The sequence below is a fragment of the Plectropomus leopardus genome, chromosome 19 (genome assembly GCF_008729295.1).
Source record: "Plectropomus leopardus isolate mb chromosome 19, YSFRI_Pleo_2.0, whole genome shotgun sequence".
NCBI classification, from domain to species: Eukaryota; Metazoa; Chordata; class Actinopteri; order Perciformes; family Serranidae; genus Plectropomus; species Plectropomus leopardus.
In genome coordinates, this window is record NC_056481.1 from 13,183,193 (window position 1) to 13,201,366 (window position 18,174).

Consider the following 18,174-nt stretch of genomic DNA (forward strand, 5'->3'; position numbering starts at 1 on the left):
TGTGCTTACTGTGTATGCCCAGAGAACCAAGCAGGGGAAACTGACTCACACTGTTAAGTATAATACTAGCATGAGAGGGACACTAGCTCTCTAAACATTGCTGAATGCCCTTGTTTCTCTAATTTACAGCAATTCTATTCATAACTTATTAAACATATTATCTGCTTTTCTTAGAATCACACACTTTTGAATTGCCACAGCAAAACTGGAGTTCAGAAGAAAATGTTCAAGTTAATGTTTCATGATGTTACACTGAATTTTATGTCCTATATTTTTAGATACATTAATTTAAATGCGATGTGCTGGACCTGAATATCAACCGTGATGTTTCCAAGCAGCAAACAAATTGCAGTGAGGAACTGATGAGTCTATTTGCATATATGGTAGCTTACAGTACATGCAAAAACTTGCTGGATACTGACTATGGTAGTTTACGAATTGCTAAGAGTCGCCGGAATATAAAAATAGAGGTGAATTTTTTCTTGGATACTATGTTTAATATAAATTCTCCACATTCTAAACAGAAAAGATACATTTTGAAAATGCATGCAAAGACACATTTGTAAATCACATTTTTGTTGCTAATTGACTCATCTCACAATCAAAAACTGATTCATTTGGTCTGATAACATTTGGAAAGTCAAAAAGAGCCACATGACCGAAGAATTCTATCCCCATTCGAGAGAGCAGAGTGCTAAACCGAAAGCAGCTGGGTCGGCCTGCTCTATGAACCTTAAAGTGTCAAAGCAGTTCCAATCATTCGCATACACTGAACGTCTTTCACCAACTGTCATAGGAATGAACTAGGCCCCAACTACAAGACTGTATCAAGTTTTCTTTTCATTATACTTTATAGTGTTTGGTGCTCTTGAAAAAACAAACCAAATGAAAGAAGCAAAAATGTTGGAACTTAATCCCTCCAATCACACAGAGTCTTCTGAGCTATTGGTGTAGAAGCGCCCTACTCTAAATGGGTCTTATAAGGTGTAATCCTCCTGTCTGCTAATGAAATATTACATTAAGTTGGGTACTGTACCATGAAGGAACTACAGAGGTATACTGTACACTTTTTTTTCTAACCTTGTGTTAGTTGTTTTGTCAGGTCCTTGATGTTGGCAGCTTGTTTCCTTTTCTGAGTCACCAGCTCATCCCTCAGCTCTTCAACTCTGGTTTTTAGTTGGGCCACCTCTGTCTGCAGTGCTGCCCGCTCTTCCTGCAGGCCCTGTACCTCCTGCTGCCTCAGCACTTCTTCCTGTTTCAGCAGCCGTGACTGCAGGATTAATGGAGATGGGGGGGGGGTCAGAGTAATGATGCAATAACAGCCATGATAGAGCTGTAAGACACGATAGCTATGAGTGCTTTCGAAAGCAAATTCACAGCCTAGCAACCTGTGGCTGAATAGAGAAAGAATATATATAGAAAACATTATTTTAAGGTTTTCTCCCAAATGTCAAGCCCAAAAATGTCCCTGTTCAAGGACACTGTATGTTCCAGATCAGACAACTCAGCTGTTATGTACCACTGCTATGTCTCACTCTGTCACTTTGTGATTAAAGTTCACTGACCTTATCATCTAGTAGCCTGTTGGTCTCCTCCAGCTTTGCTTGGAGCTCTGTAAAGCTGCTGTTGAGCTGATCCAGATGAGTCTGCAGTGAGTTACTTTCTGATTGGAGCTGGGCGTTCTTGCTGCTCAGTTTCTCAGTGAAGCCCAGTAACTCAGCTTCACGCTCCCTGCTGCCTTGTACATCCCGCTGGAGGTCAGCCATCTGGTTGGTCAGGCCGTCCACTTCCTCACGAAGAGAAATAATCTCCTGTTTATCACTGCGGGACAAAAAAATGATTGGCAAGGTGAAAATACAGACAAAAACTCACACTAAAAATGCAAATGCGTAGCATAGCGGTACAGTTACACATTAAAATTGCACAGTAAACAGACAATTATATTTAACAATTGGCACCTTTGTGATTTCTAACTCTGCAACTGAGTGTCCAAGTTGTTAAATCATAATATAAATAATTTTCTTTAGTTTAAGTCATTTCCTCAGCTAGAGTAGTTATTTTTTGTTATTCATACACTGTGATATGTAAATAAGTTTGTACTTCCTCTCACTCCTTTTTAAATATGTAAACCAAGTCATCAAGTGTGTTATTTTTCTTGTGGGTTAGGTAGAGTAGGTTGGGTTTTTTTCAATTGTCTGTAAATATATCTGTCAGTCTGCATGTTTGTATGATAATTTCTCTATTTTCTTTTTTACATGTTTGAAATAAATTCCCAAATCAAAAACAAACATCAATGCACTATTGAGTGGGATGATTCGTTTGTTTACAGCTGAAACAGTTAATTTCTGATTTACAAAATAACTAGCAAAATGAGCCAAAGATAAAGTTTCAGGATGAAGGTCACAATCTTCACTGGTAGTGGACCACAGAACTGGTGGCATCAATTATTATTTCTTTGCCAACAACTAAAAATGTTGCTGCGAGTGGGGGCGGGGGGGAGTCCTGCTGCTCAACATGACAGCCAGAAAAAATGAGTGAAGCTTTTGCATAAATCTAATTGGGTTGGCGCCACCTACTTATGGTACTCTGGCTCACATAGAAAGCAGAATCTCAATAAGAAAAGTTTCTCTATCAAGTAATCTGCACATGGCCGGCAGAGCCACACACCCACAGAGGGACCTGAGTCTCCTCCTGCCTGTGTGCTATATCTGTCTCTGGCCTATCTTTAATGCTGCGAAAATGTACCTGAAAAAAAAGAAAGAAAAAAGGGATAAGAACCGCGCTGATACAGATGCACATCTCAAGAACTGACACTGGCCTGAAAGTTAACCTACACCACACACAGTTGAATTTACATAACCCCTTGAAAACTGAGCCAGTTGGGTTGAGATCTTTCAAAAACATGGAAAAAAGGCAATGAGCAACTTAATAAGAAACCAAAAATGAGCAAGAAATAAGTAAAAAGTAAAAAAACAAAAACTAAAATTTATAAATGAACTAGGAGGACATATCTTACCAAGTTGCTCATTGCCTTTTTTCCCCATGTTCTGAACGAAATCAAACCAGTATACTCTGGCTCAAAAATTTATTTACTTTGGCATCTGAGAGCAGCAAAAGAAAAGTGATGTCAATCCAGGTTTCTAAGAGTTAAACACATCTTAAACTGAGAGGAGAAATTAGCAAAAAAACAATGTCAGGAAATGAGTTTTACACTCAGAGCCATCTCCACATTTGAACAGAAGCACAAAATGATGTTGTTGTGATCAGAGCTGCAGCAATTAATTTGATGATCGATTAGGCGGTTTGAGGAATTTCTCATTTTTTTGAAAAGAGTGAAAATTCTCAGATTCCAGTTTCTTAAATGTAGATATTTTCTGGTTCCTTTACTCCTCCATGAACTGAATATTTTTGGGTCGTGGAGAAAACAAGACATCTGAAGGCCTCATATTGGGCTTAGGGAAACGCTGATCAACATTTTTCACAATTTTCTGATATCTTATAGGCAAAAACTGATCGATTTTCGATGAAAAATCAGTGACAGGTTAATTGACAATTAAAATAATCATTAGTTGCAGTTGTAGTTATGATGGGGTAACACCTTGAAACAAAACAAAGTATGTGACCTCTACATTTGACTATGCAAATTTACAAACATACAGTACTGATACTAAGGTCGGTATCATGGACTTCGCTCTTTAGCGTGTGTAAGTGTGGATTATTACATTTACTGCTGCAATGTGTCAGTGCTTGAGCTTTACTATTAGCCCTCGTCCTGCATGATCGCTGTGAGAGTGCATGTTTGTACCGTTGACTCTGCTCCTGGAGCGCGGTGATCTCCTCAAGCTTTTCTCTCTGGCGTCCGATTTCAGCTTTCTGACGGTTGATGATCTCCCTGTACTTGCTCAGTTCGTCCTCCCAGCGTGGACGCTCGTCCTCCAGACACTTTAACTGCAGAAGACATGCCCTTAATTAACCTCAAAACCTGCTGGTATCATGTTCACACACACTGATGTCCAAGCACTTATCTGTATGACAAACCTTGGTTCGCAAAGTGATGAGCTCATCCATGCCCTCTTTGTAACTCCTTTTCAGGTCATCCAGCTCTTTGGCCTTCACTCGATGCACCTGCCAAATACAATAAGTCCTATGTTAGCTATGCATCCACTGTTTTTTTTGTTGTTTTTTTTTTTTTAACTTTGAGCCTCTTAATAAAAGCAACTGTAATTTTATCTAATTGAAAAAGATATGTTTTGTTTTTTTAATGATCTGCCAGTTCTGAGTGTGATGACTAAGACTTAATACACAGTGACAATTCAGTTCAATGGTTTTACCCATCAACTTAACCCTCAGTCATACTTAATAGGCACATTTTTCAAAAAATCAGGCAGTTGCATCATTTCATTGCTGATGCATTTCCTGACAATCCAAGTTTGACATTTATTAACAATACTTTGCTTATGCAGTCATTACACATGCCAAAGAAAGGCTGAATAATGTTTTGTCTGATCTTTTTAACAAAGCCAATAAAGGTACAACCTCCAGTTTTCCAATAAGTTATTAGTATCCAAGACAACATGTGAGTAATGATGATGATGCTGGCAAATGTACTGTTTGTTTCCTCCATTCATCCCTTCTCATCCCATTTTAACACCCACACAGAAATGGAGACCCAATTGTTTTGTTTGCATTATTTATGACTGAGCTGCATCATAGCTTGAGCAAAACACATATATTAAAATAAACACAGATTTGGGCCAATTTATTCATTAGCAGGTCAGAAATATTTACCAAAACTGAGATCCTACATTGTAAAACCGCTCCTAAAAATAATCTGCTCAGTGATAGACCTACAATAACTGTATATCACAGCTGGAAGATGTGCTGTATAACAGAATCTCTGACACCACGGTGTTTAAGTTAACTGTATTAATCTTTTAACAGGGTTCCCACACATTTTCATAGACAAAATTTCAAAAGCATTTCAATGACTTTTCAAGGACCCATAACAATTCATATTTTCTTGTCAAACTTACCTAGCGTTTTTTAAATCATATCAGATTAAACCTCTATTTAAACATGATTTCAGCTAACTGATATAGATGAAGGGAGAGACAAAACACAGGGAGAAAATTAAGAAACATATGATGGTAAAACGCTGTCAGACATCAATGCATATAACGTTAAATCACCAGCTACAGAAAATAAATTTGGCATTATTTTACATTACATGGAATGCTATCCATAAAAGTTTTCTGTAAAATTTATTACCCACAACAAAATTATTTTTTTTTTTTTTGGCAGAATGATTGATTTTTAATTATTCCATGACTTTTCCAGGCCTGTAAAATGTGATTGTAAAATTCCATGACTTTATTTTTTCCATGACTGTGGGAACCCTGTTTTTAAGACTAAAAATCTGACAAAAATCTTAAATAGATAGGGGTTAAAAAAAACTTTCATCCAATCTTAATACATCAAAATTCATATTTAAGGCCTGACATTTGTGACCTTAATTTTAAGGACATGTGAAAACTCTGGAGAAAGGAACCAAGCTGTGGAAAGATGGCGAGAAATGGGTGATGTCTTCTGGGCTGCTGTTTAAACCCGCAGCCTCCATATTGATTATTTCTAGGCCGTGTATTTTTAAAGTGATTCCCCTCAGAATGAGCCAGAGAGAAAAACAGGCCATTGTGTTTGGATTGAGTCCACGTCTGTGCTAGTGTGCATGCGTGTCTGCCTGTAGAGCCTATGTGCCAGTTTGGTACTCATTCCTACTTAAAGCAATTACACCTCTCAAACTGATGAAAACAGCTGAAAATAAACATTTTTACTAGAAGTGCTGGCATTGAGACCATCGATAAAAGGCTGACGACTGGCCTGGCGGGACAAAACGAATCTGTAATTTTAAATTAATAGGAAACCTCTATTAGTGTTTATTTGGGTTTTTTTCTGATGATCATCACATAGATACAAATAGAAACACAAATCACCAGCACATATGTTTGCAGCAAAGGTATAAACTACTGTTGTTTGTGGTAAAGCTGCTTAGCATCACATTTTGTCCAGGATTCTAAGTGCCCACGCACTGGTCACTTTGAGCTAATGTATACACACTAATGACTTCTTGCAAGGATACATGTGTGCGAGAAGGCGTTTGTATGTGTGTGTGCACAGTGGCTGGCACCTCTAATTGGTCTGTTTGTTCCTGCTTGTGTTTCTCCAGCTCTCCTTTGGTCTCCCTCAGTTTAGCATCCAGCTCATTGGACTTGAGTTCCTCTGACTCCTGGGAGAGAGAGAGAGAGATAAAAGAAAGTCAAAAACAAGACAATAGCCAGGGTGACAGGGAGAATGAAGAAGCCAAAACAACAGTAAAAGAGGGGCTGACATAAGAAAGTGGCTAACTTGGAAGAAAGGGGGATTTGTGATTTAAAAGAAGACATGGGAAAAAGGAAGCAACTGATAAGAACAATTAGACACCAAAACATAAGTTTGCAACAAATATATGTGGCAGGGTTCCTATAGCTTATGGCAAGTGGGATTTAAGATTTTTTTTAGAGATGCTTAAAGGCATTTGTAATGCCACACAGAATTAAATTAAAGACCAATTTAAAAAAAAACACAAACAAACAAAAAAAAACAATATTAGAGAAAATAAAAACATAAACCCATATCAATATGTGGAGTTACACAAAATTTTGTCCAAATATTCATTGTAACAAAAACATGACTTTCTAGGTGACAATAATGTGAAAGGGATTTGGTATCCAGATTTTACAATCCAACATCAGAAAAACCGAGTTCACAAAGTCCTGCTTCCCATGTCGTAGAATTTTTTTTTTTTAGAGAGATTTTAATACCAATTAAGGCCTTATTTTTAAATTAACTTCAATACTTTTGAAGGATCCACAGTAAACCTGTCTGGGGTTCATTTTGGTTTTAGTTCAGTTCAACCCTGTTTCTTATTAGTTACATGGTGTAAGTTACAGCAGTATATTTATATTTTTAAACATGCTATCAATACTTATATTTGTGTTGCGTTTATATTTATATTTTTATTTTAAAATATTTTATTCTATTTTTTTTTTTTTAGTTTCAGATGTTGTCTTATTTAATGCCTTGTTCTTGTATGTGCTGTCACTGTGCAGTGTATGCTCTGATAACACACTTCTGGTGAAAGACAGTAGACAGTACCACAAAATATTTCCGCCACAGAGAGAAAACTACAGCAGCTCTTTACCACCATCACAAGGTATAAATGAAAACTGCCATTCTCATGACGCAGAATCAGTGAAGTTCAATTTCATCTCACGGAATCGCATCTTTTTGTGTTCTACAGCAAAAAATTTATGACATGTATACAGCGTCATTCAGTCCTTGTGAAAGCATAATATGAGATACAGCGGCAAGTTTTATCACCTCCTTCCAGTTAATTAATTATTTGACCAATTGCTCAATTCACTCAGAGTAATAAACCAAAAAACAAGGACTCTAATTTTCATCATCAATTATTCTTAGTTATTTTCTTGATTAATCATCTTGTCATTAAAATGTCAGAAAATATTGAATAGTGCCTGTAATATGCGACCAGAAGTCCAAAAATCCAAAGCTATTGAGTTTATTATGTATGATGTATATAAGCATAACATTTTCATATGAGGAGGCATAAAACCAGCAAATGTTCTCCTTGCTTAAAAAAAGGACTGAACTGATTATTAACTTGTCAAAATTGTTGCCAATTAATTTTCTGTCAATCTACTAATCGACTAATACTTACAGCTCAACAAAAACATGCAATCTGTAACAGCATCCAACAAATCCAGACATGCACTGTTTCTCAGATGCAGATATATATTATTTGTTTATATTCTTAGCCCTACGCAAACTAATGAATCAATATGATAATATCACAGACCTGGTATGTTCGAATCATGTCCTGACAGTTCTTGCGGATCTGTTCAGTTTCCTCTTTGGCCTGGGCCAATTTGGAAGTGGTCTCTCTCAGTTTGTCTTTAGTTTCCTGCACACAGGTAAACAACAAAAACATGCTTTTGTAATTATGGCACTCAAAAAAAGGCAACATCGCTTTAAATCAAAGCCTGGACTGTATAAACCTAGAGATTTGCAAAAGGTTTCTGTTTGTGACTTCTTTTCCTGGCAGATGCTTACATAATTCGTGCAGACAGAGTGATTTACACACACATCGACCACACAAACCAGCACAGAGAGAGAAACATTAGTAGCTCAGATCTTGTGGCCTTGAGACACTCCTGACTTCTTCCACTGTTTATCGTTGTGTATTTGCTTGGAGGCAGTTCAAAATAAAACCATTATTTCGTAATAGACATCTTCAAAAATAGCGTTAATGATTATTTCCTTGCAGGATCATTACTGTACCATTTTCACTCCATTTCATTTCGCCCCCAAATTTAAATTCTCATCTAATTGTGTTTTTTTTATGGAGCGGCTGCAGATATAAAATGACTGAAGAGGTTGTCATTTGTATCCTGGAAATACTCAGCAGACACAAATGTCTGACAAACAACAGGCATGGTTTCTAGACCAAATGAAGAAAATCAACATTGACCATGAATTTAAGTATATACATATACATCTGATATGGGCAATGCATCAATTGAATTTGTCAAAGAAGAAAAATATTAAGCATGTATGATTGTTTAAAAGAAAAAAAGAGACAGACAATAGCATAAAAAATTCCTGATGGATTATTTACAGGAAATAGTCTGCTCAAAATGTATCTAAATTCGCTTGTTTAATACAAACTGCAGTTATTGCATTCACAACTTAAGTTTATTGTGCGGATTATTGGATGTTCTGTCCTGTGAATATAATATGAAATATCTATGAGATATTTCACTCAGTTAGGGTCATTCATTTACTCAATAATAGAAAAGTGGTCCCTTTAGGAAAAAAGGTTGGGAACCACTGGCTTGAGACAAGTTATATTTAAGACTTATTTAGACTTTTAAATTCCACTTGGACAACAATTCTGTTAAAAAATATATTTAATCTCAACAGGATTGCTTAATAAGTGACAAAAATAGCACTTTATAAATAGCACTACTTTACCTTGTGAGTATCTGCCTCAGTCTTGAGTTTGTTCTGGGCCCATTTGACCTTGATGAGATGTGAGTTAATCTCTTCCTTCAACTTTTCCACCTCTCGAGTCAACCTGCTAACCTCGCCTTCCTGAGAACACAGAGAAATGGGTGAGGCGGGAACAGTATTGGAGGACGGGACAGCGAACAGATAAATATATCAAATCCAAGTGCGGCATCCAACATTTACTGCTGACAAAAGATTCAAACCAGGGTAATAAAGACCAGCAGAAAATCTGTATGCACCAAAAAAATGTTCACTACATCTTCCATAAAGTGAAAGAAATAATAAATACTGATGTGAAGTCATTTTTACAACTAATGTGCAGGAAAAAGTTAGTATACTTTTTCCATCTCTTGCAGCAAGTTAAGCTATATTCAAACAATCTGCTGCATACCACATTAAAAAAGGCACTTAAAGCTGACACAGTACTCACCTTAGCGTCATACAGCTGCTGCAGCCGACCTTTCTCCTGAGCCAGCTGGTTTCCTCGGAGGGCTTGGCGGTCAACCTCCTTGGTGGCTTCCCTCAGCCTCTTCTCCAAACCTTCCTTATCCCGCCTCAGGTCCAGGGCCTCCTTCTCTCCCCGCACATATTTCATCACCATGGCCTCCTTCTCTTGGCGTGCCTCATCAGACTTCTTGCCCACCTGAAATGGTTGTTCATATTATGAAACAGGTCTACTGAATGTACTTCCCACATTCTTTAGTCACCGAGCTGCTTGTGCTGATTTAGATCACAAGAAAGTCATGTTTTCCTTAGGAATCACTAATAGGAGCTGCAACCTTAACCTGGACTCAGACTTTCCTAAACACAAATTTTGCAGTTTTAATACACTACCTAGGGCTGAAACTAACAATGATTTTCATTATCAATCCTTCTTTCATTATCCTGGCACTTTTGAGACCAGGGCACACTGTGGTACACACGGCTAGTCTCACACCTGTGAGTTCATTCCTCATGTCTATGAGATGTTCCATTTCTTAGTTTGTCAGGTTAAACTTTCGTGTGCAATCTTCACTGTACACTCTAACAAGCTGGACTTTCAGGGGTGCAAGGAAAAGAAGGAGAAACTGTATAAAGCCTAGTTCAGACCAAATATTAACAATAAAATGTGTTGAAAATGGCCTGCAACATTCTTACAGCCTGCCAGTTTACACCAATGCAACTGGACAAAACAGTGTATCGTCCCTATAGCAATAACCATCTGTACTTCCCTTGTAACTCCCAGCTTTTTTAGCATATTTTTTTGTAATTAGATATTATTTGTAGTGCATTGAAATAGCCGTGAAGAAATGGCAAAAATGTGGAAAATCAAGAGGGTCAGGAGAGAAAACATTTCTTATCAAGACATAATTTCACGAGGGGAATGGCTAATGATAACCCTGTGCTTCTTGGTGCCAGGTGAGCTACAGCACTTGGCTACTGAGAAAAACGTGCACACCCAAACTCATTTTGACTTCACTACAAGCTGATTGGTGGTGGAAACAATGCCTTACTTTTACTTTCTATGACAAGCCACTGACCATTGACAAGCTGAGTCCCACGGGACACTGTCAGCCAGCTCAAGTCAAGCTGAGACAAGCCAGTTCACACCGCTGTCACTTTTCCCTACAACAGCTCCATCTCGTCTCAAATATTCAGTGAAACAATTAACTTTGTTAAACAATTAACTTATTAACAGATGAAAAGAAAGATATTATCAGTTAGGCGGCACATACTAGAGTTTATTTAAAACAACTTATTTAAATCTTTTAAACCTCAGGGGCAAAAGCTGATTAGGACTGGCTCACCATCTTAATACAAGGGAGAACTGATAAAAGGAGAAGGCTTAAAAGATACCACTGAGTGCAAAATGTAACTCTTATTGTTCACTGAACAGTGAAATTAAAAATTGAAAAGTGTGACAAAACTGTCAGGAGAAAAGTGCCCTACATGATTTTAACCAGGTGTGGAAATTACTGGATGAAAAAAAAAGTGCTTTCCTGCACTATTCGTTTAACAAGTGATTAAATCTGCAATAACAAGAGTTTGGTGTGCAAAGACCCTGACTGTTCAGCTGCTAGTTTTGTGCAAACATCTTCAAAGATTTGTGCATGCCCTTTTGGTAATTTTGGCCTTTATTTTAGCTAAAAATGAACGCAACATTTCTTTCTGTAAGTTGGTACAAGTTACTCAGTGACAGTGATATTGATGCATAGGCATAGATCGAGATACTGCAGACACTGTAGAGGAAGATACTCAGCCTGCAGTTTGTCTGATATCCACCAGGCAGTCCAGTTCAGTTCATTACAAATTAGAACGGTTATTTTTAAGTTTCCTTTGTCAAAAGTTATTAATGGTACCAAGAGAACCGTTCCATACTGTCCTGCTGTTGAGGTACCTCACACACAAATAATATTCTATTAAAGATACTAAAAGGTGGAGCTAGAAATACTGCAGTCTGTTGACTAGTCAAGAGAGAATGGGCACTCTTGTCCTACAAGGACTCAATGCACAAACCATTCAATTGGGACAGAGACTGTAAACCCAATAGCCTTTTCTTTTTTGTTATGAAAGGGTTTCCCACATAGTCATGTATTTGTGCCAGTCTGCCATTATTAAAACATTTACCGCTCCAAACTGATTTATATTTTTGAAGCAGGACCTTTCATTAAGAGCGCTCTTAGAATATATACACCATTTAGTTATGCACTCTCGAATGAAAATGTGCATGTGAATGCAAATCTGGAATAGATTTTAAATCACTGATTATTGTCTCAGAACTCTCTTGCTTAAATATTTGAAATCCATTTTCTTGTTTATATACAGCATTAACAAATACAAGTATTGATGCTGTGTGTGTTGTGGATAATTAAAAGTCTGCTGTGAAAGAGTGCTGTGATGTGGTCTGAAATGTCCTCATTATAGAACATCTCTGATCACAGGAGCTGAGCTCATGTCAATACATCAACAATGCTCACACTGAGTATCCCATACCATCTTATGTTAAATGTATAAGCTCAATTATCCCTGAACTATTTGGTAGTAATTTCTGTTGGTGTAACCTGTTAAACTCAGAGGATCTTTATCATCTTCATTTCAGCTTCAGTCAGTCAGGACAGGATTAATGCAAGAGCATAGCTATTATTTCTTTTGTTAAGGGATCCTCCACAGTTCATTTCCCCAAAAAATAAAATAAAATCCAAAAACAAAAGTGCCCTTGGAATGGGTATATTGAACTTTTTTAATGTGACAAACATGGCCTTGCCAAAATATCAAGTACTGTGACAGCCTAAGCTGGAACAAAGCCAGACATGCAAATAAGGGTCAGACTGGAGTAAAACTATGTTGTGTGACCTGTTTATCAAAGACTCTCACAGTATTTTGGGTGTCAGTTACCTGTTCTAGCCTGTAGGACATCTCCTTCTGCATCTGCTGGAGGGCAGCCTTTGCTGCCTGGTCCTGGTGAATCAGTTTATCCCGCGACTCCTTCAGTTCTTTTAGCAGCTCCTCCACCCTGCCCTCCAACTGCAGACACAGGGAGTATACAGGGTTAGCAACTTGTTGGGCAACATGTAAGCCTGGGCCACACCTGGGCTAACCTGCCTCACAGGCTGATACAAAACGTTGAAGGCAAAATAAATTGAGACAGCACAGGAAGAGGAATGCCTTTTGGAATTTTTTCAGTCCTGGAAATTAGAGACTTTTACTGTCAATGAAGACAGAAACAGCTCTGGCAAAAAAAAAAAAAAAAACACATTTTGGTTGGAGAAAAATTAGAGGAGATCAAACCATACAATGAGCGCATGTAATAAAAAATCCTTCCTACAGCCTTCTGCTTGCACAATGCTTAAACAAACACCGTTACCAAGAAAGCACCTATCAATTATTGTTCCTTCTATGGCAACAGAGATGCTAGACCAGATCCAACAAATTGAGAACTACTTGTGTTTTGAAGGGCTGGGTAGACGGTCAGCTTTGAAAATCAAAAGATATAAACACACACACAAACAAAGGACACAAGACATTTAAAAACACCCGGAAGAAGCTGGTTGAGAGCAATGCTCTGATAACCCATCCGTGTTTAAGGCTGCTGTAGAGAATTTGTTTTCCTTTCTTGAAGCAGTGACGGTCCCAAACACAACACATTGTGCAACAATGAAAATATTTGCAAATTCAAGGGCTACGTGATTAGAACAAGCTGAAGGCAATGTCTGCCCTTTTGAGAAACAAATCTGCCATAATAAATAATAATTCAATGAATAGACAAGTCAATAAACGAAATAATAAAGCAAAATTTAGAAAGGAAAGTCTAAATGATGTAATAAATAAGCAGGTTTATTCTAAAAATAATTAAATATGAATATAAATACAAAAATAATTAAAAGAAATGTATTTATTTGACAAATAATTTACTTATGGCATTCAGAGGGGAGCAAGACAAGTACAACTGATCTGTGAACTCTGTGAGATTAATCAATGGCTATTAGGTGATACATGAAGACACAACCCCTTATTAACATGTCACTGAAATACAGAATTAAATAAAAGAAAAAATAAATAGAGAAATTAATAAGTAGGGAAGGAGAGAAACAGAGAAATTAATAAAATGAAAATTAAATGTAAGAAGACAAGAACATATTAGGAAATATTAAATACGAAAACAAATGAATACAAAAATAATTTGTCAAATAAATACATTTAATTTATTAGATAATTGAGATTTAGATTTCTTAATTTCTTTCTTTATTGCTTCAGTTACTGAGTCATTTATTTAAGTATTTTTCATTATGACAGATTTGGTCCTCCATACCACAGGCAGGAAGTCAGATAAAACATCTCAGAGGAGCACTTCCTTGTTAGTGAAAAACATGTGGTGAATAGACTTCCATTGTTTTCAAAAATGTTTCACAAATAGCTTGGAGAGACATGCAGGACAAACATAGCCCATTATTTAGAACGTGCTTGTTTTAGATCGGGGGACAGAGACAGACCACATCACTTCTGTTTTTTCTCCACCAAAACAGTCCGTGCCATGACAATGTGAACAGACAATTGAGAATAAGACAAACCTTTTTAATGGTGGTCATGTGCTGCTTTTCCGTCTCTGCCCTCTTTTTCAGCTCTTCCCTCATGTTGTCCTTCTCTGAACAGATACCTAAGATCAGCTCCTGATGCCTCTTGTTCTCCTCGAGCAGCCTGTGCAGAAGCATCACACACAAGCATGCAATTTAGGTCAAGGCCAAACACTGTGCTGAAGCATGTAGACTTGTCATTAAGGCTGGCAAACAGAGCAGGATAGGAAAATCTGTATGTTTTTCTGTGTCATTTCGCCCAAAAGTCCAGTTTGGATGTTAAATAATATAATTATTGTGTGTCAGCTTAATTGAGACAGATTTAATACAACTAAGGTGAAAGAAAAGAAAAGTAATAGCAATCAGAAAGTAGGTTAATGTTTTACAAAACTGACCCATTATAATAGTATTATACAAATAGCAGCTTAAAATAATGCGATGAATGTGGCCTGGGGGATCACCAGCTACAGAAAAGCCAGAGACATTGATTCAATTCATAAATGACACCACAGTGCATCCATTTCAACTGACGAAATAGTAGTTTACCTCTGAATAGATTTCTCCTGCTGTGCATACTTGTACTGCACACACTTCTCAAAGACCACCATGCAGTCCTCTTGGTCTGCAGGGAGTCCGTTGACAGGTGGGCTCCCTTTGCTCTCACCCCCACTTTCACCCTCAGGCAGCTGACATGCCAACAGCTCTGACTCTAGCTCATCCAGCAGCGACTCCTGTGACAGCGAGCGCTGGATCTGGGAGATGAGCTTTCGGCTGCAATCAGTGTCATATGGACTTGACAAGGGATGCGAGGAGGCCGAGAGGTTGGCACTGGTTTGCGGGCTGGAAGCAAGGGAGGAGCTGACAGTGTCGGAACTGGGGGTAGAGGGGCCATTACAAATCCCAGAGGTGGTTGTCGAGTCAGTGGGGGTTTTGGAAGTGCTTTGGACGGAAGAGGATGATGGGCTGTCAGGTGAACCACTATCATCAGCAGGCGATGGTTCTGCGGGACAATTTGTACCCAAAACGGATGGCTTCTTGTTGTTGTTTGGAGGGGTGGTATTTGAGTCCTTCACTTCATCCAAAGTCAACGTTTCTATTGTCCCTTCAAGAACAGAAGGGGAGTTTTCTACTACATCATCTAAAGTGGTGACTACCAAAACTCCACCAGCCTCATCTGAAAGTGAAGGAGCACCGCCTTCCATGGAAACTGTACTGCTATCACAGCAGTTATTGGCATCCAGCTGACTCCCTTCTACATGCTTCTGACTGCATGTTTGAGATTTTGTCTTTGTGTCTGTCTGAAGATCCGTCGTGATTAATTCACTGTCAAGCTCTGCTTCATTGTTTGCCTTACTGCATTTTTCTGCTTCGTCTGCACTGTTGTGAGACATTTGTTTCTCCTCTTCTACATTAGACGTGCTGTTGTGAGACTGATTAACTGGGTGCGATCCCTCTGACACGGGTTCAACCTCTGATCCTTCCATCATGTGTGTCTCTGAGGCGGGACCTCTCTGGTTCAAATCTGGCAGAAACATATTGAGGAGCAGACACAGAGTAGACAGGGAGACTGAGTGGGAGCAACAGTGACAAACTTATTTCTGTGAACAGTCTAAAATTATTGAATGTTACCAATACAGCAGCCATGTGCTTTTTGCATGGCGTATCTTACAGGTCATAAGGCACACTCTTTCCTTGCAAACCCTGCAAATACCAACAATAAGCTTCATATTTCCTTGTGTTAGTTCTCTTGTGATTTGCAAATGTATCTGTTACTAAAAAGACATGCCCAACAGACACACACTGAGAGGTGTGGTCGTGTCAACACCTGAGATGTAGTTACACTTGTGAATGAGCGGGGCGGAACGTCATACAACTCATAAGTATTTGATGTTACTACACAGCCTAACTGCATTTAAAAAAAAAAAAAAAAAATAGAACCAATCCAATCAGACGTCATGGGAAAACAAACCTGGGAGGAGCTAACGTTTATGTAAAGGACTATACAATGCTTGACTTCAGTTAACGTTTCTGACTGTATCTAGTATGAAACAATATAAAAAAATGAGGCATATCCTGAGATAGTGGCACCCAACTGGTGGGACGTGATCCAAAAGTGGTTCGCTGGTACATTCTGAATGGGCCACAAGTGTATCGAACATGTCAAGTTTGTAAAGAATACACTTTATTTTGAATATCTGGCCCAGGGCTTTTATTTTGAAGTGCAGTTTCCCACTGTTCAGCTACTTATTTTATTGCCTCATTCTTGTTATTACTTGGCCTATTACTTAACATGCTTACAATGTTTTTATGTCACTATTCATGAAGCAATAATATGCAGTTTTTTGGCTCAAGTGCTATTTATTTACTTAGTTTTAAGTAATTGCACTTTATTCTTACAATAGGTTTTATTTCATTGTGTTCTAAACACTTGTAAAATAAAATTGAATATGTGGTCATTTATCTTCTGTGTGAACCTTGAAATAATGATTGAGGACAGGATCTGGTCCTTGGAGCTGGACCAGTTGGGAACCACTGTCCTAAGGGATGGTCAAGCCCATAGCTCTGTTTTCATGTTTACTTTTGTATAAGAATGAGTAATACAACATTATTGTATAGTACTTGGCTTGAATAAGATTTTTCTTGTTCACTTTATCTTAGGGATATGAATAAAATTAACAAACCTCTATGTCTGTGCTCACTAGAGCCATGGAAAAGATTGATACACAAATGTATTAGTTTGGGCCACTCGTTACTGGCTTAAACATCTTAAATTAAAAATTCAGCGGTTACACATTATTTCCTTAGATGGAAAATGGCTTGTACATTATCTGCTGTGTTATCAATCACTGAGAGGTGCCTGGAAAAAGTTGAAAGCAAAGTCGACTTTAATACAGCTCCCTAGGTTGTCGTCTTTCTAGTATGATATATTACACCGCATTTCCTCACACAAAATCCCCCCCCCCCAGCACTACTTGTCATACTTCTTTCAGTACCATCTCATCCATACTCACTACACTTGTCCCACTTCTGCCTTGTCACACAAAAAGAGCTCGCAATTTTACTTACAATATCACCTAAAGTGTATCATAGCTACGCAAAGCAACACAATCGACTTACTCATAGAAGCAGGGAGAGCACATCAGATTAAATCCATACAATGGCGTGGATGCTCTTGCGACAGGTGTCATACCATTACACTGTCAAAAGTAGTAACCGTATCGTCAACAACGTGAATTATTAAGACGTGCCATTTCAGTGTCCATGCATCTGTTAGTCACTGTGTAGTTAGCAAACAGCAGGCCGATGTGCCATTTTTATTTACAGCCGTTTTGTTAACACTACGGTCCATTTAACGTTAGCCCTAGCAATGCTCATTAAGCTCGCTAACATTAGCCTCTTCGTTAGCCCTAACAAACCATTAGAAAAACACATCATGTAGCGTAAAACACAGCAAACTAAAATGGGTAGTTGGCATAGATTTAACGCATAATACGCTGACATATTGTGGAAACTATTTACGTTAGCTGGCTAAGCTAACCTTAATAAGAGAGGCGTTAGCTAGCTGCAACCAGGCTGCTACAAGTACACTCCAGCTAGCGTAGCTAACGCTAGCACCCGACATAAATGACAAACAAAACTTAGTAAAGATGTCTATATTGTCACCCACCGAATGCCAAAAAGGCATGATGTAGTTCAATACGGAGAGAGCCAGGTTAAGAGCTAACTTTAGGCTTTCTGCCTTACCAGCTGATCGCCCCAACAAGTCACTTTGATATGACACATCAACAAATATGGCCACTGCGGGGAGAGAAACCGAAACGATGAGGCGAAATTAACGAATGGCAGCAAAGGGAGAAATAACGTCAGTATGACGTAAACACACGACAGGTACACATCTTTTCCCTTGCAAATTAAATATTATTACAGCTTCAAGCCTAAAAGCTGTCTGAAACCTTCTGTACAATACTGGCTCTGCAGATTCATACCAAATTGGTTTAAT

At 38.2% G+C, this 18,174-nt stretch overlaps 1 protein-coding gene across 2 annotated transcripts in view; it reads right to left on the bottom strand.

The window, feature by feature from the left end:
* ccdc186 (coiled-coil domain-containing protein 186) overlaps positions 1-17,942 on the bottom strand; it is a 38,312-nt gene extending 20,370 nt beyond the window's left edge. For both annotated transcript variants that reach the window (XM_042507513.1, XM_042507512.1), the window contains exons 1-12: positions 17,842-17,942; positions 14,721-15,696; positions 14,172-14,298; positions 12,499-12,627; positions 9,554-9,766; positions 9,088-9,207; positions 7,913-8,017; positions 6,185-6,283; positions 4,039-4,125; positions 3,806-3,948; positions 1,566-1,821; positions 1,081-1,270 (exon numbers count right to left, since the gene is read on the bottom strand). In XM_042507513.1, the coding sequence (XP_042363447.1) occupies positions 1,081-1,270; positions 1,566-1,821; positions 3,806-3,948; positions 4,039-4,125; positions 6,185-6,283; positions 7,913-8,017; positions 9,088-9,207; positions 9,554-9,766; positions 12,499-12,627; positions 14,172-14,298; positions 14,721-15,661 (2,410 nt within the window). In that variant the 5' untranslated portion in view covers positions 15,662-15,696; positions 17,842-17,942. The remainder of the gene's footprint in view (positions 1-1,080; positions 1,271-1,565; positions 1,822-3,805; positions 3,949-4,038; positions 4,126-6,184; positions 6,284-7,912; positions 8,018-9,087; positions 9,208-9,553; positions 9,767-12,498; positions 12,628-14,171; positions 14,299-14,720; positions 15,697-17,841) is intronic.
* Between the last annotated feature and the right edge of the window lie 232 nt (positions 17,943-18,174).